Source organism: Cyprinus carpio, chromosome A3 (assembly GCF_018340385.1).
Source record: "Cyprinus carpio isolate SPL01 chromosome A3, ASM1834038v1, whole genome shotgun sequence".
Taxonomy (NCBI): Eukaryota; Metazoa; Chordata; class Actinopteri; order Cypriniformes; family Cyprinidae; genus Cyprinus; species Cyprinus carpio.
This window is the reverse complement of record NC_056574.1, coordinates 20,793,600-20,819,843: the sequence shown is the minus strand read 5'-3', so window position 1 is coordinate 20,819,843 and position 26,244 is coordinate 20,793,600. Positions and strand designations below refer to the sequence as shown.

General features: G+C 35.9%; 1 protein-coding gene across 2 annotated transcripts in view; it reads left to right on the top strand.

Moving 5' to 3' along the window:
- The window catches only part of prkcbb (protein kinase C, beta b), a 113,130-nt gene that overhangs the window by 19,353 nt on the left and 67,533 nt on the right, over nucleotides 1–26,244 (top strand). For both annotated transcript variants that reach the window (XM_042722905.1, XM_042722896.1), the window contains exons 3-4: nucleotides 9,872–9,954; nucleotides 23,731–23,842. In XM_042722905.1, coding sequence (XP_042578839.1) covers nucleotides 9,872–9,954; nucleotides 23,731–23,842 — 195 coding nt within the window. The remainder of the gene's footprint in view (nucleotides 1–9,871; nucleotides 9,955–23,730; nucleotides 23,843–26,244) is intronic.

Below are 26,244 nucleotides of genomic sequence, written 5' to 3'. Positions count from 1 at the left end.
ACCATTTCACACATCAAGCACAGGAAGACCTCAAGAGTTTTGTGACACTGATAACAGAAACGCTGAGATGTCATGTTGTAGAAACACAGTAAACATTCGAAAACATTACAATACTTGGAAGAAGTGCGATATATCCCTATTAATTTTATTTATAGGATTTTATTAAATTATAATAAAAATCTGAAATATTTTTAATGTAAAAATGACTATATATTGTCTTTTAATTAACAAAAAAGATGTATTTGTAATTATACATATGTAATATAAATGTGTGCTATTTTTACACTTCATTTTTGTTCTATAGAGATGCACAATATATCAGTACCAGGTCAGTTAACAGGTTATCTGTCAATTGGTCGTTTTGTCTGATATTGCTTAATTAACTGCTTATACTTATTTCTCATTTTTTTACACATTACCTTTGCCATCATCAAATACTGTTAAATGCAAAATTGTCTAATATGATTTTTAGCAATTCTCAAAATTAAAATAATTTTAATGCTGTATATTATAATATTGTAATGCCAGAATTCACTTCTAGCATCTAAATGGATGTTTTGATGGTTTTTTTTTTTTTTTTTTTTTTTACTTATTTAGACAAAATAGTAGAGAATTGTAATATTACTCACTTGTCATTTATTGCTATAAAAATAATTATGGTCTTATCAGTATCTGACAGAATTTGAATAATGAATTTGAACAAAATATCAGTGCATGCCTAATATTATATAAACATCTTGAATTCAAGAATTCACTAACGTCATGTTTAAGAGAGCTTTAAAGACTGCAAAATACAAGAAAACAAAAAAAGGTGTCTAAAAATTTGTCACTGACACTTATTAGAGGGCCAACCTGTCATCTTTGCTTAAGGGCACAATGCCCTGAAATATAGCTTATAGGTTAAAATCCCCTTTAACCAGCCCAGAACTTTAAGCAGTATAGTTACACCACCTCAAAATCTTAAATCAGGGATTTGAAACAAATGTACAGACATCACATAATTTCAAGCTCCTCCATGCTGGCCATCCTCTCATTTAGCGGATTGTTGTCAGGAATGGCTCCACTCCAGTCCACTGGCAGACACTTCATCAGTGGAGAGTGTGTGCAGTATTACTGAGAGTGTAAATGAACAGCCTAAGTAATGGCTGTGTAAGATGCATCTGTTGTTGATTGTGTGGTGGACAGCAGGAGTGTGTGTGAGCTGTGATGTTCAGATGTGTTAATCTCGATGAAGCCTCACTCTTAACAGTCCCATCAGCACTGAGTGTAGGATCAGCCCAGCTAATCCAGTTAATGTCACAGCTAACATCCATCCTCTGTGTTTCAGTGTGTGTGTTTTTGACATTGCCACAAGTTTGTGAAATCTGAAAGTTTCGTAAAAACTTTATGTACGTTTTTGAATGGAAAAATTATATTCATTGTATTTGTCTCTAATTCTTGATTTCTTTATAGAATAAAAGGCAGTATAAAATAGTATTCATTCATTCATTCATTCATAAAAACATAAATGCATAAATTTCAGGTTGGATTTACTCTCTACCACTAGTAATTAACTTAAGAAAAAAAGTGGATGTCTTCATTTATCTAGATAAACATGCAAGTATCCTTTGCATCAGGACCATTGTAGTGACTTTTAGAATCGTATCACATGAGGAATCATTTGTACTTTAGATTGAAAGACAAGCTTGTTTCAGTTTTAACAGCAGGATGTTGTCCATTTGTGTTTAATGATCTGTCTTATATATCCTAAATTGATCATTTATATCTCCTCAGTAAAGTGATATCATTTTCCAGACTGTTAAACCCAGATGTTTAGTCATGGTTGGAAAAGCTGCATACACATATTAGGTTAGAAAATTAACATAATTAGGATCAGAATAATGTTTTGTTATTGCCCTGGATTTTTTTTTTTTTTTTTTTTTTTTGTAAATCAAGTTTCAGTTTCTTTAGTCATACTTTAAATGTGAAATTTCATGAAGATGCCATTAAAATGAATACACCAATATATATTTTTATGTATTTAATTAAACATGAAATAAAATTAAAAAAAAAAAAAAAAATATATGAACTGGTCTGACTTAAATGCATCTTTTTTAACCATGTTATTTTGGGAGAAGATATTAGATTGAGTCTGTGCAAAATAAGGTTTGCCAAGGATGAATGCATTGTGCATTAAGTTGCTTAAAGAGATTCACCCAAAAAATAGTCATAAATTTTGCCATCATTTTATCACCCTTGAGTTGTTTAAAACCTGTAAGATTTTCTTTTGTGAACCATAAAAGAAGATATTTTGAAAAATGTCTCTGTGTTTTTGCGCATACAATGAAAGTTAAAGTTCACTAAAATAGTTTGGTAACCGACATTTTTCTAAATATTGTCTTTATGATTTTCTTGTTTTTGGAACATAAAAGTTTGGAACGAGATGATGGTGATTTTTGGGTGAACTGTCCCTTTAACCAGAATTAGATTTATTGAGCTTTACATGCAGGCTCTCTCTACTGATCTTCAAAAGCCCTCAGATGGAGATGGATTATGGATTAAAGATCCGAGAATTTAAATGTCACATTTTTTGAGACTTGGTTGGTGATATTTATGAACTCTTTGCTCAACATTGTAGACTGAGAAAAGGTCACATAACTGAAACTGTGCGTCCCAGTTTATTTACATTCAGAAATGCACAATAAATGTTGGTTTTCATCATTTTAGGAGTACACTAGCAGCATTTACTGTAGATGACTTGAAATATAATAGACTTGGACGAAAAGCCACATAAGGTATTTAACAGAACCAACATGTTTCATATTTTCATCAACATATAAATAGTAGGCCTAAGGATTGTTTTTCCTCCTTTGTGGAGAATTCATTCTCTCTCGCTGTTCTGATTGGCTGTTTCAGCAGAGAAAGGGTTCTTATGTAAACTCAGCTGAACTCTATTTAATTAACCTCCTTTAGGGTTGTGGGGGGCAAGTTGTTTTTAAGTGTTCATCCTTCCCTTCCTTCAGCTCGACTGAATTTAGCAGTTCTAATACCTTGTTGTGTTCATGAAGCCTTCATGATGTCGCACCATCAGGAATATCTTTTGCATGGTGTTGCATTTCTAGTAAACAAGCACACAAACTCCCTTCCCTTCCTCCTAATCTGCATCTCCCTGACAGCTGGGTCAAATTCAATATCAAGATGAATGTTCCCAGTCATCTCCGGGATCACTCGCACGTCTCTCGTGCCCGTTAATTCAAATCGTGAAAGGTTCTTTCACGGCTTCTCTGGCCAGACACGGCTTGCTATAACTGGAGGCTCTTTTTAAAGGTTTGCAGTTGTCCAGAAGGCAGATATGCTTGGAAGTCGAGTGCTTGTGTTTTTGTGTAGGCGTGCTTGTGTATGTGTGTGCGTTTGAGCTGTAAGTGTGCGAGTACATGGGTGTGCACAGTTGTCTGTGAGCGACTGACTGATTAGCAGGAGAGGACTAATGCTCGTTCTTTTTCCGAGCTAATTGAATTTGTCTCCGAACGGCTCTGAGCGGCATCTGCTGGGATGAAGTTTGGTGTCTTAACTGGGTGTTCGACATGGTTGCGTTTGATAGGCACTGAGCCGCTAGCGTGGCATGGATATTTAATGGGCTGTTTAATTATGAAGGGCCAGATCAGTCTCGCTGTGAAGGGACGTGGGTTGCTACATGAGCCTTTCTCTCGTTCTGACCTTTTAAGAGTGCTGGATAGAGAACAAGGAACAGGGAAACTCCTACTGGGCCTGATCCTTTTCCACCAGACTGGCCATTATGTGAGCGTATGCTCAGTAGACCCTGTGAGAGGCTGTTTAACTGAGCTGCTCAATGGAGACGGTAGTCTGTGCTTCACCTCTGTGTTGATCTTTGCCCTCTCACCAAGAGTAGAAGAGGAACTTCCTGTATCTGAACGTTTACACCTGTTGGTAGATGATGAAAGATATATTTAAATGAATATTTAAATATTAAGAACTGTTGTTATTAATATTTCTAAAAAGTTTTTTTTTTTTTTTTTTTGTATGAATGCGAGTTGATCTCAAACTGTGGCACATGTCATGGATTGTCGTCCACTGCTGTGGAAATTTTCAAAGCTACAGAATATAAGTATTTTATTTCAGTTGGTATTGTTCTTTTTTGTTTTATTTTTTGTTTCCAATCTAGAAACAGTTTTAATTCTGTCATCATCTACTTAATATTATGTCTTTTCCAAACCCATATGGAATTTTGAAGATTGTGTCTGTCACTCTCTTCCATGCCTCAGTTCTAATAAATTGGTAATAAAGCGGCGTAAAGGTTTCACTAAATTTCACGTCTTGTGGACTATGTTCTGTATTAAAGGTGCATTCAGTATTTTTAGCTAGGGTTAGCATTGGTGTACAATATGAACCGATACTATGATGTTAGTTGCTGTGCTACAAACACTTTTTACTTTTCTAAAAAGTATTAGTAATACTTTTGTAATAACTACTGAAATTGTGGTTCTGTTTCCCCAGGCACAAGGCAATAATGCATTAGCATTAAATGTTCCTAATTCTCTCTGAACTTTTCTTTCCTTTTGAAACACTTGTATAGTGTCTTTGTGATCCATATGGTCAGTCCATCCCTGATCACTTTACAGTGGAATTAGTTTGGATTCTGAATTATCAATTTTATTTTTCCCTCTTTCATGTTAACATGTTTTGTTGAAAATTAGCAGAAATAAGTGCAAGCTGCCACAAATAATGCAAAGTTTGCTTGGTTTTGCATTCATTTTGTGATCACAGAATCGCAAAATCTTGGAGGTACTGACTGCCATCTATCAATTTGGATCAGCATGATCATTTAATGTAGATTGCACTGATGCTAGTTGTGTTGTGAAAAGTACAGATGCATTAGCCTATTTTTACACTGCAGGATGTAAAAAGGTAAGTGGCGTTGACCGTTCTCAAGTGCTGATCATAGCCAGCACATCACAATTGTATTCTGAGCACTAAAAAGAGAGGCAAAAAAAGGAGGTGTTTGCCAAAAGGCGAGATGAAAATCTATCATGTGTTTTTATCTGCTTTTGGCTCAGATACACAGGATTCAGCACTCTGTTTTGAAGCGATTCCATGCACTTCTAAAGAGAAGTTTAAAGATCAAATGAAATGTATTTACTATTAAAGTGTTTGGATGGAAGATATTCTCAGAATGGCGGCTCTGTATCTTTCTATGATAAATGACAACCATTTATAACCTCAATTCCCTAAAATCTTTGCCCTCCAACTGATCACCACACCCCCCCCCCCCTTTTTGGGGAAAGAATTTGGTAATTAGATTAGATTAGATTAGATTCAACTTGATTGTCACTGCACATGTAAGGTACAAGGCAGCGAAATGGCAGTTAGCATCTAACCAGAAGTGATCTGTACCTTCCACAATAAGCAGTAAGTACAGAGGGTATACAAGGTCTACAATATGTACAACCGCACTATACAGATAAGTATTATGGACAAAATTTTTACAGGAATTTGGTAATACTCTCAGCTGTACAAGTACTGCTGTTGCCATATTTACCACATTAATTTTTCTTATTTTTTTTCTTAGTAGTATCATTGTAGAGTGATTCTGCTTGTTTCATATGTCTTCTTTCTCTGTTTATTCAATAAAAATTTTAACAAGAAAAGGGGTTTTAATGGACTGTAAAACTGCATGTTAACACATTATTGGTTTCATGGTGATCTGGTCCTTCCACAGATCCGCAAAAGAGCCAGTCAAGGGTCTGATGAAGGTTGTCTAGCACTGCAAGAATATTGTGATTAACCGAAATATAGTGTTATGTTACCCAGTTCTCAATCCAAAAAGATGTACGTGCTCAAAAGAGTTGGAAGGAAGATTGTTGTTACTAGGGGCTGACTGAATGTTTAGCTCATGATGTACTTGGCCTAATTATTATTATTTTTATTTTTTTAATTAACTTGTTTAGGATCACAAAGATGAAAAGTGCAAAGTTTACTGAATCATATGTTTCAGTTCTCTTCCAAATCTGTTTTTGTTTCTTTATCTCTCTCTTTTCTCACTGGAGTATTTGGAGTGTGTGGGTGACAGTGGCTGTTCAGCCTGTCTGAAGTTGTGTTTTGGCCCGAGCTGCTAGACTGAAAGTGCAGATTCTGAAAGAGTGAACGTGAGAGACATGATGTCATTTCCCACATGAAAACGCCTTTAACCTGCGATGCGATATTCACACTAAAGATCAAAACACTGTGACCTTCAGTGAATGGGAGCGTTAACCTGCAGCAGGAAGAAGGATGTCCCTACGATGACCTGGTTATGTCACACTGTAGAGGTGCCAGGGGCATTAGTAATGTGAACAGAGGGCCGCTGTATTTACAGTCCAGCACAGCACATCATTTGCATAGAAGTTTCAGTTCCTATACAGGTTTTTTCCTACATTGAAAAATTTTTTGCGGCCGCCAAAACGATTTTTTGTCCCGCCAAAGCCTTATTTGATCTGTAATTGGGTTTTGTGAGTGAAGCAGGCTACAGACGGAGTGACGGAGAGAACGAGCACAGCGCCCCTCCCCCGCGTGGGCACTCTCCGGCCCCTATTTTAACGATCTAAACGCAAAGTGTTAAGCGCACGGCGCAGGTACACTCAGGGCGTGTCCCAATCCACTTTTGCTAGTTAAACGACGGAAAAACGGTTGGCGCTCCCAGGCGCACGGTCTAAATGGGTTGCCATATTCTCTTAATGAGTAATGGGTGTTTTTTGGGCGTAACGTGCAATAAACTAATCAGAGTCTCATCTTCCAACGCAGAGCCAGTTGCGCTCGTGCCATGACGGATTTGCTATTTACACGGCGGAATTTGAAAAGCGCAAAGACAGAACCCGTCTCCGAGATGAAACGGAGCTGCTCGTGTGCGAGCAAATAGATAGCCTAATTCTGATACATGCGATGACTATTCATTATGACATGTAGGCATTTTTATATTTAATTAGCCTACAAAAAAATTCTTATGCATCGCAATCCTTTAATTTGTAATATTTGGCATGTTTGTGTGCTGCAGTGCGTCCCTGTGTTTAATGAGCAGCGTGTACGCGCGTTGTGGACCCGCCTATACTAACACGCTCTTTAAATAACAAAGAAAAAGCATTGCGCCAGACTTAAGACCAGGTTTGAGTTGGTCTATGGCGCAGTCTATTTTCAGCTCCTTAAAATAGCAATGCGCCAGAACACACCTCTTTTTTAGACCAGCACGCCCATGGGCGCACAAATGGGCGCAAATGCATTTGCTAATTAAACGACGTGGCGCTGGACGGGAAAATGCGAACTAGCCGGACTGAAACTAGCAAACACACCGGTTGTATGATAGGGCCCTCCGTCTTCAGTTCTGTCTTTTCTCTCTCCCTCGCATCAAAATCAACTGATCCTAAAGTTCGGAAGACCGAATCCATGTTTCACGTGGTACATTCGGAGAATATTTTTGCTGAATTACCGCTGGGTGTGAATTGCAGTCAAAAAATAAAATAAAAATAATAAAAATAAAATTTCAAGTGGTGCATTCGGAGAATATTTTTGCTGAATTACCGCTGGGTGTGAATTGCATGCAGCTGACATAACTTTAAATAAACACAAGAAAAAAAAAATCTATCCAGTTATGAAGTGTTTTGTGTGTGTGTGTGTGTTGACAAATCTTTCACGATGTCCTAACAGCCAGGATTCCCACACAACACGTCCGCTAAAGTCCGATTCGCGACCTAATGACTCCTTTGAGCCGATTCATTATAATGAATGGTTAAAGCGATCGGTCTGCCCCTCAGTGTCTGAATCGGTGTAGATATAACAAATCACGCTTACTTCTTAGAAGAACATACACATCTGAAATGAGAAAGTAAGTGTGCTTACCCCATTTAGCCAGAGTATGTTTAGTAAAATTTAGCCTTAATAATCCACAGTATGTATAGGCCTATGACAATGTGTAGTAAATTACCTATAAAATCATTTTGTTTAAAGTTAGACTGGAGTGAGATGAAACTCGAGATCAAAGCACAAAGCAAGCTGTTTTGCTAGCTAGCTGCTAATTGTATTAAATTTTTATATGTATGCGGTAAAAATTACACTATTACACCTTTTAATGCTACATTTTTAATCCCTACTTTTTAATTGATATTGATTATACGGTTTTAAAATAATTATCAGGTCTATCGAAAAAGGATTTTATCTTTTCAAAACCATGAAAGCCATAAACGCAAAAAATGGAAAAATCACAGCATTTTTTTTTTGCAAAAAATCTATCCAGTTATGAAGGGTTTTTTGACAGGTAATATCTGTGTCTGATAATTGCATAATTTGTAAATAGATAAATTGTGATACCTTTGACATTTCAAATAAACTTTGGTATCGATGATGTTTACATGTAAAATAAGTTGTAATCTCTTTCTTTTACTATCTAGCCTGACAGTGATAGTTTTTTCATGAATAAATAGGATAAGAAAAAAAAATCACAAATTGTTTCTTATTGTATTTCTGTTTCTTATTGTATTTATTTTAAATTTAACATTTATTGTCAATATTGGGCTTGCGGATCATGTGGGTACTAGGGTACTCTTTGCTGTGTGTGGATGACCATGTCGGTCAGCCACCACCGAAGACCAATTTTGACCCAGGAAAAACCCTGCTATAGTTCTGATGCGGATTGGCATACTGCTTACAGTGTAGTGTATACAGTACTGTCTACTGCCTACTTATATTCAGTGCAACACCAGGCACAAACATAGGCAGTGATAAGCATTCACACAGCACAGTAGTGATACTACATTGTTGTCACATATGCATGAAATATTATATTGTATTAAAAAATATGTACGTGTAAATTAAGTGTATGAAATATTATATTGTATTAAAAAATATGTACGTGTAAATTAAGTGTAAAAACAAATGTAAAAACAAAAATGGAAATGCGTCCTCATTTTGTGGAAAAGACTTAGGCCAACATGAATCGCATGCTGATTTATACTGGTTTGGTGCTGGTCTTACTGGTGGGGCTGGATAGTTGTGGTTTGTTTATGTTTATTTGCTTTTGTTGACAAAAAATGTTTGCCATCCAGTACTGCTGTTCTGTTGGTTGGTTAAATTAGTTGTGAATGTTTATGAAATTTTGTTGAATTTTGATTTATCATATATTTTTGTTTTTGTTGTTGTAGAAGTGTAAAGTAAAAATGTGTGCTTATGGACTATTTTGACATCTTAAAAGAAAAAAAATGAGTGATATTTCCAAAACTGTAATAAAATCAGTGAATTAGTGTGGTTTATGGAATGAAGGGAATTTCTGACAACTCCAGAATTGACATAATTTAATGCAATGATTATGTTAGAATATTTAACCAGTGAATTAATTTATTTAATTTATTTTATTTCAGAAAAAAAAAATGTTGCAGTCGGTGGTGATGTGTGGTACATGTGTGCTACACTGAGCAGCATTTAAATGCCCATAACACACACACACACACACACACACACACACACACACACACACACACACACACACACACACACACACACACACACACACACACACACACACACACATCTCTTTTGTTTCAATTGTGAAGTGCTCACAGACTGGGAATCAATTCAAAAGCCAATAATTATGTAATAAACAAGCACTCATGGTGCGCAAGTACCACTTTTTGTTAAATGGTTGTGGTTAGGCCTCATACAGTGCTATATTGTGATGCAATGTATGTGAGGGGTGTTTTGTGTTGGGGGCTGGTGTTCAGGTTGGTTCAAGGGGCATGACATGAAATCAAACAGGATCTTTGTCACAGCAGATGGATGTCTTTCAGCGCCATGAGCTCTGATTCTCACTGTTTATCTAATCTGTCTGTCTCTCTCTCCTTCCTTCTTTCAGTCTGCTGCTTTGTGGTGCACAAACGTTGCCATGAATTCGTCACCTTCTCCTGCCCTGGAGCAGATAAGGGTCCTGCATCAGATGTGAGTACAAAAATCTTTTCTATTTCCTTCCTTCCTCCACTCTTCTGCTTTCTGTCTCTCCTTCTCTTTGTAAGTGTGTTAGATAGCTGTGGTGACAATAACCCTCTCCGCTTCAGATTTCCTCCTGGAGTCTTCTTCTCTGCTCATTTTGTCTCTGGCCCCTGAGTTATACAACCATTTAAATCAACAAATTACCCGGTCTTTAGTGACAGCTACAGGAATCATGTCCACACGGGGTCCCAGAGCTCTTTTTTTATTGTGGTTGAGAGTGAACGTAGAATGCCAGCTCAATCACATCATTACAATTACTACACACAGGAACAGGAGGGAGAATGAATGGCGCTGTGCATTTACGGTAAATGGCTTTGCTCTTTGAATCGGTGTAATTATGAAAAATACATTTCTGCTTCACTCTCAGCCACTTCTTTATTCTCTGTCTGTCTAAACTAGCATTTTTCACAAGGGGGTTACATAAAAAGAAAATCTGAATTGTGAACAAAACTCTCACGGCAAAACCATAGCAAGCAATCATTTTACTGCATAATCCAGAAATCAATTTGTCACCATAGGCAAAAAAAAATAGTAGGGGTGGGACAAAATATCGACAGAGCAATATATCATTGTCCTTCTCCGTGCAATATGAGAATTGATATATTGGCGCCAAATATAGATATTTTAATTAATGAAATAAAGCGCTCTAAATAGATTTCCCTGCTCCCAGCATCCCTACTTCATGGCTCCTCGAGGTGGTGCTCAACACATGAATGATGGAAACGTGAACATAAGTTATCTAACCTAAGAAAAAGAGGTTTTTAAAGGAATGGTGGATGATCATAGAGCCCCCAGCCATGTTTAAGTCCAAAGTCTGGACCCACTTCGGCTTTTATACCATTGATGGGACAAACAAAATCAACAAAGAGTATGCCATATGCAAGAACTGCATTATTTGCATGTGCTTGAAAGTCTTGCCGGTTAAACATTTCATTTGTGTGCTGTTCTGACATGCTCTATTTTTGAGCGTGTGTGCGCATACACTAAAAAGCATGTCAAACAGCGCCTGGTTACTGGACTAAGTTATCTTTCATGTCTGAGAGTGCCAACATATAAACACAGCTTGTTATGTCTAAACTGAATGTAAACAGTTGTATATTAGATGCATGCAGCTCTTAAAGTGAGAGCAGACTAATTGTACTAAACATACTGCCACTGTCATTAAAGGGATAGTTCACCCCAAAATTAAATTGCGTTGTTATTTACTCGCTCTCATGTTGTCCCAAAGGTTTAAAACAACTTGAGGGTGAGTAAATGATGACAGAGTTTTCATTTTTGCAGAAAATGCTTTTTTTCTGCATTTTTCAGCAGTTTGTACTTGAATAAAGAGAGAAAATCCACACTTAACCTTTTCACAGGCATTTTGTTTTCATAGTTAGATATCGTGATGTATCGTTATAGGATTGTTTAGCAATATATCAGTTGTCGCAGAATCGATGTATTGTGATATTATCGTTATCATGGGCTATTATATCATGTATCGTATCGTATTTTATCGTGAGGTACCCTGTAATTCCCACCCCTAAGAAACAGTAAAAGCCATGAATCAAACCAATCTGGTTACATTTATTCAAACTATTAAAACATTTCTTGATGCTTTAATGAAGAACTTCTTCATCGGTTAAAACTACATTTTATAAGTATACATATGTAGTATAAATGCAATCCATGCACACTACATCCACCATCTTGGCATTATCATGGTGTCCCTGTTCTCTGCTATTTATGCATGCATGACTCTTCTCTTGTGGCCTCATGGGGAAGTAAATGTAATATACAGTATGTGACCCTGAACCACAAAACCAGTCTTTAGTCGCTGGGGTATATTTGTAGCAATAGCCAAAATTATTGATTTTTCTTTTATGACAAAAATTATTAGGATATTAAGTAAAGATCATGTTCCATGAAGATATTTTGTAAGTTTCCTACTGTAAATATATCAAAACGTAATTTTTGATTAGTAATATGCATGGCTAAGAACTTCAGTTGGACAACTTTAAAGGCGATTTTCTCAATATTTAGATTTTTCTGCACCCTCAGATTCCAGATTTTCAAATAGTTGCATCTCGGCCAAATATTGTCCTGTCCTAACAAACCATACGTCAGTGGAAAGCTTATTTATTCAGATTTCAGATGATGTATAAATCTAAATGTTGAAAAATTGACCCTTACGACTGGTTTTGTGGTCCATGGTCACAAATACTTATGCTAAAAAATATAGTAAAAACATTTACATTGTAAAACGTTATTAAAATGTAATTAACAATACTATTTTAAAATGCAACATATTCCTGTGACGGTAAAGGTCAATTTTCAGCAGTCCAGTCTTGAGTGTCATATGATCATTTAGAAATAATTCTAATATGGTGATTTGCCGCTTAAGAAATATTTCTTATTATTATTATCATCATGTTGAAAACAGTTGTGCTGCTTAATATTTTTGTGGAAACCTTGGTATACCTCTTTAGATACATAGAAAAGTTCAAAATTGCAGTGTTTATTCGAAACAAAAATGTTTTATTAGAATGTAAAAGACTTCAATGTCACTTTTGATCAATTTAATGCTTCTTTACTCAACAGAATTATTAATTTCTTAAAAGTTAGAGTATTGGTTTCATAAAGTCCTCTTAGTTTCCCTCTCATATTTCCTTGCAGCCAACTGGTGGCCTTGGACCCCAGTTTGAGAACCCCTGCTTATATGTGTCAGTAAATTAATAGATAGAAAGTTAGTAGTGTTACTTATTTGCTGCTTTCAACATAATCTGACTGTTGCAAACACTACTTATGTTACCTTCATCTTTAATAAACAAATGAGTAAAACCATATAAACCATATATGGGAACTGTTTTTTGTGTATTCAGAAGGGCTTCAGCCTTCATTTATGAACTAGACTGCTCTGCCTTGAGATAAGATGCTGTATTCTTTCACATTCTCAGAAGTGCCTTGCAGACTTGATAGTCCCAGTGATGTGTGTCTGACAGCCCTCTCCGCGGCCTTCCCTCAGTCAGACTTACCTTCAGCTCTCAGAGGAGTGCCCTAGAATTCCTGGGTACTGTAATATTTACACAGTGCGCCCAGCAGGGCCAGGCGATATGACACGGCTGGCAGCAGCTCCAAAGGGATTCAGAGTGATCTAAAATGGTGAAGGCTGGTGGGATGTCGTTAGCACATTTCCACGCCTCAATCCACATTAGTGATCTGGCGCTGTCCCACCACTTCTCGAAGAAGCCTCGCCATTCATCTCATTCATGCAGAAGAAATGCGGCCTTTCATCTTCCTCCAGAGCCACGGTGATGAGGTTCATGCTTAATTCTGCTTTCACGTTTGTTCTCCACTGGCCTAGAAGTGCTGCCAAAACCATGTGTGCTCTAGACGTCGCCGTGTCAGTAATCTAGGCTTGATTTCTTTTTGATGAAGCCTTGGCCTTGTGACATTGTCATTAGTTTTTTCCTGTGTAAATCTACTAGGTAGTCTCAGAAGAGCCACTAAACGGGATTGTAGGTATAAATATAGTCAATGTCAAAGACAGCCAAGCAAGGCGGACTCAAAGATGTTTTCGAAGGGGCTCGTTTTAGGCTTCAATTATAGAACTGGGCTAATTAGACGTTCACCAAGGGATTTCTGTACCGGTAGTCTCATTAAACTCTCATTCACATCATAAGAACTCTGTATCGCACTGAAACTCAGTTGTGCAACAAAAACCAGACCAAACCAGACTTTAGGTGGGTTCATAGACGCGTGAGCTTATGTTTGTTTCCACTTGCAAGTCTTATTCCATAGTCTGTGTTTTGTATTAAAGGGAGTTTGTCAGATGTGACAAGGACTGTTGGCTTTGATCAGTAAGGATTTTAGCACCTTCGATCAAGGGTGTTTAACTCCCATATTAAATATCTACCTTTTTTTTCTCAATCCAGATCTCAGCCCTCACTCTCATGTTGGATCAATTCACTTTCTTAATAAATAATTGAAATCGATGATATATTAGCATTGCTGTGGTCAGTTTCTGTTGCGCATAAGGCATTGTCAGATAGTGAGAAAGAGTTTCTTCTCAGCCCTGGTGATCGTCACCTCTTAAAAATGTTACAGACAGAGACACACAGCTCTACTGGAATAACTGGCTACAGTAGACAAGCCAATTGTTCCAGTGCTGTCGTTTGCCACAAGAGCAGAACTTGTTAACTGCATTGCTGCCTGTCTGGCATGAGCAACAGTAGAGATACACACACACACACACACACACACACACACACACACACACACATACATTTACAGTATACACATAAACACACATACATATATATTTATACATATATACACATGCAAATATGCCCCTACAGCGGACAGTCCATTTGTATCCACATAAACAGACATACTTATATTGAATTTATTAAACAGTAGATGTTTTAGTGGATTCTGGTTTAGTAAATTGTTTTATTGATTAAATTTTAATAAATTTAAGTTCTTAAATATTAGTACATAGTTTTAAATATATATTTTTTTTTACATTCACGTAAAGTTCATTTCAGTTTATTAATGTGTGTGTGTGTATATATATATGTGTAAATATATGTATTTATGTATGTGTAAATACATTATACATACACACAAAACAATGTAAACTTTATATATATATATATATATTCACACAAACATTTGTGGATAAATAACTACCTGTACCGTAACTGGTTTGGAAATATTGTGAGCTGATTAAATGTTTTTGAGAAACACAAAAAGACCCCCTTAGGCTCTCTTTTCATTCACAAAGCTTAACCCTTTCTAGAAATTTCCACGCCATCTCCCACTCCCCACTGTCATTATGTGAAATCCAGCTTTGATAGTCATGGATGCGCCCACATGCTCTGCCAGAAGTGGGTGATATCTATAAATACCCCTCTCACACTGGTTGCATGCTCCCATGAGGCACTGATTTAATAAGGCCAGGCAGGCATTTGCATAAACATGTTTCCTGCACCAGTCACACTTTTATCTGATTGGGTGATTTACCTTTCATGCTTGTAGGCATGAAGGTATAAAGAGCGAAGAAGTGTATTCATATGTAAGCTGTTTGTGTGGATGTGCTGTTCTCTGTGTGAATATGCACAATGAGCAGTTATTCAAAGAGCAGTTTCAAGGAGAAACCAAACGTCACTCTGTTGCTGAGCAGTGTGGCTGTTTGCTTGTCACAAAGCATTAAGAAGAAAACATGTCTGTGTGTGAGAAATCCGTTTGACCACATCACTGTCCCTGAGACCATATTATTGTGTATTATTATCGTGTATTATATATACACTGTAAATAACAATTTGCTCAGTTTACTTAATTCAGTTTTGCAAACTCATGCCTTAAATTAAGTAATCTTAACTTAATTATAATTTGTGTAATTTAAGTGTAATTTAAGTCTTATTTACTAATATATAAAAATAATACAATTAAAATTATAAAAAATTTACTAATATATTAAAATTATTCCTTACTTATTTTTAAATGCAGAAAACAAATGTAAATCAGCATGGTAATTTGTAATAGTTGTTCATTAACAATGCTAAACAATGCTTCTCGGAAATTTTTTTTTAAGAGTTGTACATTTGAGAAAGAGGAATATTCCCTGAGCGCATTAAAACAATTAAAAGAATGTACACTTAATATACTTTAGCATACATAGTCTTAAAAACATTTGCTTATACTGTCTAACTCCTTTGACATGTATGTCAATGTCAACTTGTGTCAACAAGTAAACACAAACAGCTTAATCAAGAGAAAACATAAAAATAAACACACAAGACCTCCAAGCAGGACAGGAATGCCATGGAGAACTGCAGTGTGTTGAAGAGTAACCTCAGTTTCCTGAAAAGAGGGAGGGGTATATAAAATGAGATTCCATATTATTCTGTGTGAGTAAAGAATGTCTTATTTATACTCCTGGTTGATTCAAAGTCTCTGTGATGCAGCTTCACAAGCTCTTAAGAAAATATGGGAAAGAGAACCTGACACTCAATGACGCAGAGTGGCATGGAATTTTAAAGAATGATAAAATGGCATCTATAGGGATGCAAAGATACGTCTTATACAGTTTAAGATTATACACTGTTTTTACTGGACTGCTTCAAGGTTCAAGCTATTTATTTTTAAAATTTAAGGCATATTGACATAATTTTTCATATCAGGCCAGTGCCGATATTCACATTTTAAGCCATTATAGGATGATTCAGATAATAATGTGAATCCCTAAAATTATATCTCTATCTATCTATCTATCTTTCTATCTATCTATCTATCGATATATATATATATATATATATATATATATATATATATTATATATATATATATATATATATATATATATATAGACAATAGACATTTTTAATATTTTTAGTTTAATATATATTTTTAATATTACGTATACATTTCATATAATATGTAATAGGGGAAGTCGTGGCCTAGTGGTTAGAGAGTTTGACTCTAACCTTTTCGAGTCTCGGGCCGGCAGTACCATGACTGAGGTGCCCTTGAGCAAGGCACCGAACCCCCAACTGTATATTTGTATTTGTGTTCATGTTATCTATCAACTTTATGTAAAGCATCCTTGGGTTTTTGAAAGGCACTATATAAATAAAACATATTATTATTATTATTATTATTATTATTATTATTACTATTGCATGATCAAGTATAACCTTTAACTTTTGGTCATGACTGTTTCCTGTAGCCAACCACAGAAACTGCGCTTTGCATAACTCAGTGGTACTGACACTGTGATAAATGCTACCCACAACCCCCCTCTCTGACATGATCACAATCTACAGCTGCTACTAAAGAAAAACATGTCTCATAACTAGTGCAATAGTTTGAGAAAAAGAGGAAATGGAAGTGTGAAAGTATGTGTTTGTGCGTCTTTACACAGAAATGTTCAGCTTTCTTAAGTGTATTTTTTTTTTTTTTGCTTTAGCCAGATGCAACGAACGTCGTGAACTCTTGCTGTGACAGGTACTAGCCTGTTGCTGGGCGATGGGCTTTGGCCATCACCATGGGAACCCCTCTGAAGGCCACCGGGTGCGAGGGCTCTATAGCGATACATTTCTATTGCGTCTTCTCTGCCTCCTGTCTTTCCATTTGAACTCTTTTGTACAGAACTGCCTGCATCTTCTTATTCAGTACTGATTATTGGATGACTCAGTGCGCTGCATGCGGTGTGATAGAAGCATGGAAGTGGGAGGACTGTGCATGCGCTCTATCTAAAAAGAATCTTGGTCATAGAAAAACACCAGCATTTTCCGCTATGCCAGACATAATTGCATTTGTACGCAATGTACGGTAGCTTAGGTTAGATAATTATCAAGTATTAAGGTCCTTTCTCATGACTCGCATCAGTGTTGCTCAGTGCAGAAGACTATGGAGCAAAGCATGGTACCCTAAGTATTGTAATACACCATTCAAAGTTCAAACTGTTTAACTTTGACCTTTTCAAGTGCAGCAAAAATAATTTTTTGCATTATATATGCAGTGGCAGTTTTAAGTTTAAGTTTGTGATTTCTCACTTGATTTAGTCTTTTCGTTTTTTCAGATTACAAGAAAAATAAATAAAACTTAAGGGGAAACATTTTTTACCCTATTGAAGAAACTACCCTTAGCAGGTTTGTTTGTGTTATTTCCTCTCTCAGCTTGGTCTGACTGGACTTTTAGCTTGTTTTAAAGAGGTTTTGAGCACTTTTCAGTTAGTCAGGCTGGAAGACCAGCTGGTTGCCCAACTAAATAACAGTTTGACCAGCAAATCAGCAGGACAGGCCTGGAGAAGTCATGGAAATCCTAAATGTCATCGATTTAAGTATAAAAATACATTGAATATATATATATATATATATATAATTTATATATATATATATATATATATATATATATATATATATATATATATATATATATATATATATATAGTATATATATATATATATATATACATTTGTATTTTTATTGCATAGAGAGACAAATGAATCACATGTTAAGGCACTTACGTATGAAAGAGCTTTTAGTGATGGAGTATATAGAGGGGTGTGTGCAGAAGATCACGCTTTAAATTACAGGAGAGTGCTCAGTTGTCAAACAAACTGCTTAATATGTCACAGTTTAATCTGTGGCTTTCCTGTGTAACACTTGCTGTTTCCTGTGAACTGCTTTGTGGGGGGTTTTCTTGGTTTCCCAAACACCTGCATTTGTCTGAGGGAACTGTGAACTTCTTGCATGACAAGTTCAGCCAATCCAAACACACCACTCCCCCTTCTGAAGAAGCTTCAGTTCACTTTGTCACGCTTAAGGATGTAACATATTCAGTATGTAATAAGAGTAAACCTGTCTGTGTTTGTTAAATCTGCATTTGTTGAGCACTAATCTGAATATTTGGGGGATGTGCCTACGGTGGTTATGGCCTTTTTCTCATGCGTTTTATGTGATAGCACATGACGGTGAAAAATATGAGAGATCTCATGAAGATTTTTTTCTCTGCAACCACAAGCTGATCTCTTTTTCAGTCTACCAGTCTGTGACCTGTATAGAGGTTGATCTACAAACCACTGTGGGGGGCAAACTGTAAAATGTCTCAGATTGCTTTGCACAAAAAGACGCATGTTTCTTGGAGTCATTTAAAAAGAAAAGACAAAAGAAAACCTGGTACTGTTCATGGTTTTGTGCATTCAGTGGTCTGCAGCACACAATATAGGATTTATAATTATAATATTGAAAATTGTCTCTAGTTGTGAAGGTAAGTAAGGTCACCCATACAGTATGTGTGTGTGTGGCTCAGGTTTTGCTTAAATTATAGTGGATCAAATGCCCCCATACAGATAGTAAGACCTGAAATCAGCTTCAAAACTGACAGGTTGTTCGTATGATACTGTGTAGTTAAATATACATACTATTGGCAAGAGAATGTTTTTGTTATAAATGAAAAATAATAGTAGCACAAAGGTGGTGCTATGATTTTATTTGCCTCTGTCACTTGTTGTTTTTCCTGTCTATGGATCTCTGTTTGGCCAGGCACCCATATGTTGGGCTTAATTTCATCTACCGGCTTTCATTGTTTGTTGTTGTTTGTATGCTGCTCGCTGTGTCCCATCTGTATTAGTTGACAGGGAATTATAATACAAATGAATTATACTGTGTCTGTTCTCTTTATTATGAGTGAATCTGTGTTTTGTCGCAAGGGCCAGCGCTACAGGGGTGACATTGTCATCAGACTATTCAGATGAGTCTACAAAAGGCCCTTCACACCTGCACCTGCTCTGCATTTCACTGCCCTCTTCTATTGTGCCTTCATTTGTTTGAATGTACCTTCACAGACATGAGCACATCATATTGTTCTCTGTGCTGCTGTAAATTGTTTGTGGTGCCACGAGGTGCACCATTATGTCTTATTGGACCATTTCTGAATGCTAAAAAATATATTAATGTGAGAAGGATGCATTGAACATGAAATAGTTCACTCAAAAATAAAAATTGTTATTTATTCGCCATGTTATTCCAAACCTTTATGACTTTCTTCTTTGGAACACAAAAGAAGATTTAAAAAAAAATCTCAGTGTTCCAGACAATGGAAGTCTTGGACTCCATTGACACTCATTCTATAGACAAAAACATCTGAAATATTCTTCAAAAGGTTATTTGAATGGTAATTTAGTCAACACTTAAAATATGATTTTGAAGTTGAAAATATGAATTTTTTGTAGTTTCGCTCAGTTATACTTAACAGATACTTTGTAGTACCTAAGTGTGCTTAGAAAAAATATGAAATGGGAAGAAAAATTATACTTTTCATGTTCTGTTGCAAAGTATTGAGTTGCAAAGCATACGTTTTCTGAATGAACTCATGGGCTTCATACTTTTCACTACATTAAGCACGATCATTGCTTGTAACTTTTGCCGGCAAACACGAGGAAAATGGACAGATTGGTCCATAATTCATGGAGGCCCAGGCTTGAATATACTTTTCTTTATATATATATATATATATATATATATATGGATAGAAACATCTTCCATCTTCTGTTTCCAAAAGCTTGTTCAGTGTTGTTTAATATGTCTGGGATGGTTAATTTAATGTGAATTAAGCACTTAGCTGCTTTCCATTAAGCTTTGAAAGTGCCCTGGCTCTAAAGGTTTGCATATATCTGTCCAAACTGCCCACTGGGTGGTCATGTTGGTTTTGTGGTTTGCTCAGTGGTGTTTATATTGCTTAATGGGTTGTTAAGGTTTGGTTGTTTGTAGAGTGCCATCCAAATTGATATTTTCACAACTGGGCTGGTGAAAAAAAAAAAAGGATCCACTGGATGCTGCACAGCGTCGGCCCGTGCTGCGTGATTTGGTTGAGTAGTAGTAGTTTTGTCACACATTTGAAGTGTATAACTAATTAGACCAGAAACTAGCCTATTGTTTTCAAGCAAATTACAAACTAACAAGTACTATGTAATTAAGCAAGATATGAAAATAATAAAATAAATAATAATATTAATTATATTTATTATTATTATTATTTTTATTTTATGTTAATAATGTTGTTAAAATTTTTTGGGTCTGGAGATTTTGGGGTCAGGAGTTTTTTTTTTAAAGAAATTAGTGCTTTTATTCAGCAAGGATGCATGAAATTGAACATTCATAATTTACTTTAATTTAAATATTTAATCTATAATTTTACAAAAGATTTCCATCACAAGTAAATGCTATTCTTTTGTGCTTTCTATTCATCAAAGAATCCTGAAAAAAATGTATCATGGTTTCCACAAAAATAATAAGCAGTACAATCTGACACTGAAGACTGGAATAAAATAGAAATACGAAATAGAAAATGATTATTAATTATTAAAATTAGGGCTGGGTGATAAAACGATAATGATAATTATCGTGATATAATTTTCCTTGATAAAATGATAACAAGATTTCGATAAATGTTGGATATAATGTATATTATGTGCTAAAAGCGGAAGGAAACAGCGCTACTCATTTGAACTGTGCTAAACGGGCCATTTATCCACTCAGCAGCACAGTGCAAGCATTGTGTTGTGGCAGAAATGTGGGATATTCATATCTAATTGTATTATATTATATTATTAATGCCGACATGTATTAAATGTATTAAAGGAGTAATGGAATATAATTTAATATAAAAACATTTACCATTCTTCTTATTTACATTTCCTTGCATTTGTACATAACATGCCTGTACATACAAACACAATCTATTGTCTATTTTTGTATATTTTGTATTTAGTTGTATATTGTTATTTTTTTTTACAGTTTACTTATTCTATTTTTATTCTTTTTATTATCTGTGTCTTGTCACTGTCTCTTTGTGCTGTGGAAGATTCTGTCACCAAAACAAATTCCTCATATGTGTAAACATACCTGGCAGTAAAGCTCTGATTCTGATTCGATTTCTGATAATTACAGTATTTTCTGTTTTTAATTGTCTGTGGTTTTAACTGTAGTCTTCATGATCAGAATGTAAGCTACTATGGAAGACCAATGGTTAATTTGAATAAAACTCAAACAATCATAATAATTAAATTTGATAATTAACATAAATTTACATCTGCATCCTAACTTAAGCTACTAGTACTGTCCACTCAAGCTACTGTCAAATTTGTATTTCTAAGAATCCAAAAAAAAAGTAATATTATCATCAAAGTCAGGCAGCACCTGTTTCATTATTTGACAATATCACTCATTAGAACATGCAGAAAGTAATAAATTATTTTTTATATTAGGATATTTATTTTGTTAAGGAAAAATGTACAGAATTAAAAAGCGTGAAGTGTTTGTCTTGTTCTGACTGTAAAGAGATATTTAAAACCACAATAAACGGTCTGGTTTCTACAACTTTCACTTAGGAGCAAAAATCTGCCTTTCAACTTGAAATAAATAAAGATTTGAAATTGAACGTGATGATTATCGATATCGGCTGATATGAAATTTTTTATTGAGATCATTTGTTTGGCCGTATTTCCCAGCCCTAATTAGAATAGTAATGCAAATGTATGCTTGCAAAAATATTTTCCAGAATAAATGGCTACTTTTAAATGGACTTCAACGAATAAAAACACTTTTAGCCTGCAGAGCATGTAGTTGCAGTATGCACTAGCAGAGGCTAACGGGCTTTGCCAAACTTTGACCCCTTCACAAGTACTTACTGTGATTTTTATTTTAATATTATCATGTAGCCTTACTCTCTTTCTCTCTCTGGTCTCATCAACCTACTCCCTCTATCATTTCATCACCTCTGCTTCCCTACACGGTGTGCTCTTGGATGTGAGGGCAGCCTCTGTAAATTCACTCTGACCTCTTCTCATTACATATTCCTCTTCTGTAAGAGTATGTAACACAGTCCTGTGGGCTTTGTGTGTGCTGCATATGCTCACCGGGGTGCTTCTGTGCGCCCAGGCCACAGGCCGTATAGAAGCTGCTCTCTTTCTGTGTAAGTGTCAACGCTGCCATGAGCTGTATTCAGAGGGAGAATATTAAAACAGCTTCTTATGAATAGAAAGTCATAAAAGTGCCCCTGCTAAATTAATAATGGATGAATCCCTTGGGGGAAGGCGAACATGAAGGGTATTCTGGTGTGTCAGTATTTCATGTGACTGGCAGTGCCCTGCTGACCTGGAGTTCCAGTATCTCTCCAGTGTCATCCTGCATCATTATATAATCTATATACTATTAAAGTATTTTAATATTATGTTAATAATATATATAATGTTAATTGCTATTAATATTTGATTTTATTCTATGTAATAGTTTTTTATGAAAATCTATTACATCTGTTAATCTATCTAATCTATTTTTATGAAAAATCTCACTGCTTTGTTTCTGTTTAATTGTGTAATACAGTACTGTTCAGAATGTCTTTTAATGGGTTTTTAAGATGTTTTTAATGCTTGCCAAGGCACCATGTGAAGAAGACAGTAAAAATAGTAATAAAATGTGAAATATTTGTAAATTTGAAAATCACTATCTATTTATATATATGTGTATATTTTTATCTAAGTGGTTCTAAAATCTTCTAAAAAATGTGAAAAATATATTTAAGAATTGTAATGTTTTCATGTGATGGTAAAGCTGAATTTTTAGTAGCCATTTTCGTGATCAAGAAATATTTGAAAACAGCTGCTTAGTATTTGTGTGAAAACTGTGATAGAGTTTTTAAAAATAATTATTTGATAAATAGATAAACATAATTTAGTTAAAATAAAAATAAAAAAATTGTGTGTGTGATAATGTAAAAGTGAAATCTTACTTTTGAATGGTGGTTGCTGTGTATACATTATATAATACAGTAATTCTTATTGCACATAAGTAGTTTGAAATGTGTTGTACATGTGTTGTGCAATAGCAATCCAACTGCTTTTAAACAAAGTTTTTTTTTCAGCATTCTGATTTCTGTTTCTTTCTTTTAACCAGTAGCAAAAAAGGTTAGCATTTAAATATTGTAAAGCTATGAGCTCACTTTTCTTTTCTCACTTCTCCTTGCCACACCTGTGCTTTTACCATGTAAAATACCTGTTTGAATTCCTCTGTGACCTTGAATACACCCGACTAATTTCTCTTCTGCTTGTTTCAAATGTACTTCCCCTTTAAGAATTTTTGCACCGTGTATTTGTGTTATTGCATTAACTCCCAGGTTATTTTTGGTAATGCTTATTAAAGGCTAACGTGGCTGACTGTTGTCTTTTTGTGTCTTTCTGAGACCCGCGCAGTAAGCATAAGTTCAAGGTCCACACGTACTCCAGCCCCACCTTCTGTGACCACTGTGGCTCTCTGCTGTATGGACTCATCCACCAGGGCATGAGATGTGACCGTGGGTATCTCTCACATTCCTTGATTTCCACTCAGACGCTCAATAACACATAATCAACCAATCAACCTTTTGAAAAAAGTTTTTACATATTCTGATAGTTTCAAAGCTGAAGCCAGGATGCAAGTTCTTATTGTGGTATAGATGTTGTAGGGTTGGCTGGATATCAAAATTTAGGATTCGGTCTGATACCAGCCCCTAGTGCAGGTTCTTTAATTATTTTTTATTTTTTATTATTTATTATTTTTGTGGTTTTAGCCTTTTTATTAAGATAAATAGAGGTGCATTTTGTTACAGGAACATTAAACAAACTAATAAATAAAATGGATGTGAAATCTGTCAGAATAGGTGCAATTTAAATCAAGTGGGATCATAGAATTAAGAGCTTAAACGTATGTACTGAAATATGATAGTAAATAACAAAAACTAAATTATTTTGTTTAAATGGAAACAGATAAACTACAAAAGTTTGAGGTCAGGAAGATTTTTTAATTAAAGAAATTTGTACTTTTATTCAACGAGGATGCATTAAATTGATCAAAAGTGACAAATGCTGTTTTGTTTTTTACTTTATACATCATAGAATCCTGTAAAAAAAAAAAAAAAAAAAATGTTTTCGGCATTGATAATAATGTTTCGTGAGTAAGTAATTCAGCATATTAGAAAGATTTCTGAAGGATCATGTGACACTGAAAGCTGGAGTAATTACTGGTGAAAATTCAGCTTTGCCATCACAGGAATAAATTACATTATACAGCAGTTTAAGAAGTCTCTTAAACTCACTAAAGCTGCATTTATATGATCAAAAACTCAGTAAAAACTATTTAAAAGAACAGTTTTCTATATAATGCACGCTGATGAGCCATTATATTATGACCACCTATCTAATAACCTGTAGGACCTCTATAGCCCACAAAACAGCGGCCACGCGAGGAGGTATTAAATCGACGAGGTGGCGATAGGTCTCTTGCAGGTCCAGCATGTCCTCCAGATCCCGTACATTGCGGAGTGATGGTGATGTAGCACAAATCCGCTTTTCCAAGTCAAACCACAAATGTTTGATTAGGTGAATTTGGAACCACCTCGAACCACTCCTTGACAGTTCTGGCAGTGGCATGGCGCATTATCCCAACCCAGGGTCATTCGAAATACGTGCCTCTAAATACATTCTGCAGCACTGTTATTACATACCTTACTCCACATTTCGCGGCAGTTTCAAAATGAAATGTCCAGTGAGTGGCGCTAAAAAACACGGGTTCAATACGTGACCCTGGCATGTTGTTTTTACGTTGATATAGGCACGTATTGCTGTGTTTTTATTACGTTGCTTCAGGTACGTATTGCGGCGGTTCATAATTCAAATATCCGGTGAGTGTCACTAAAAGTTAGTGATCTATCGTGTTGGAAATATCCCCTACACCAAACCCAACCTTAAACCTACCTGATAGTGTTAACCACCATTTGCCAATTGAGCTTCCTTGTTTGCAGGTTTAAACTGTTTTGTCGAAGCATAGTTTCACGGGATTCTTACCAGAGCTCTTCACCACTCAAGTGCAGCGTCATACTGCGTGAGGTACCGAACAAACCTACTGAATATGAAAAACCTTATATATAAAGCTGGATATGTGACGCTAAAGTTCAGAAGTATCAGTTTTGATATCTCGAAGCATGTTAAAATTGTTTTGAATGTTTTGAATGTTTTGCAGAAATGTATTTAGAGGCACGTATTTTGAATGAGCCTATGTTGCATTATCCTGAGGGTAACAGCCATCACTGGCAGGGAACACAATTACCATGAATGTGTGCACTTGGTCTGCAACAATGTTCATATACCTGACAGCTGTCAGGAACTGTGCTAATGAGATAATGGTGCCTATAGTGTCCCAAGAAAACATCACCCACAGCATAACCGGCCGGTGTCTGCCCAACAGTACATCCAGGTGCCGTAGCCTCTGTTGATAATCGGTGTATCCGTGCTCAGCCATCGACGTGATGCACAGGAATCTTGATTCATTAGACTAGGCCACTTTCTTCCAATCATCCATGTTCCAATCTCGATGATCATGGGCCCATATCATGTGTTGGCAATGGTGGGCAGTTAGCAAGGGGACCCACCTGGGTCATCGGCTACACAGGCCCATAACGCAGAAGGTTGTGATGAACTGTGTGCTGTGATACATTGTCCTGGTCACCACTGTTGTAGCTGCTAGTGATTTGTCACACTGTGGCCCTCCCAATTCGGCTCCCCTCTGGCATCAATGAGCTGCAGACGAATGCTTTTGATGCGTACTCGCTACAGCAGCACCTGAACAACCCACGAGGTGCACCGTTTCCAAGATCAGAGATGCCGTGCCATCACAATTATTCCTTTATCAAACTGTGATAAAACGCCAGCTTTTTCCATT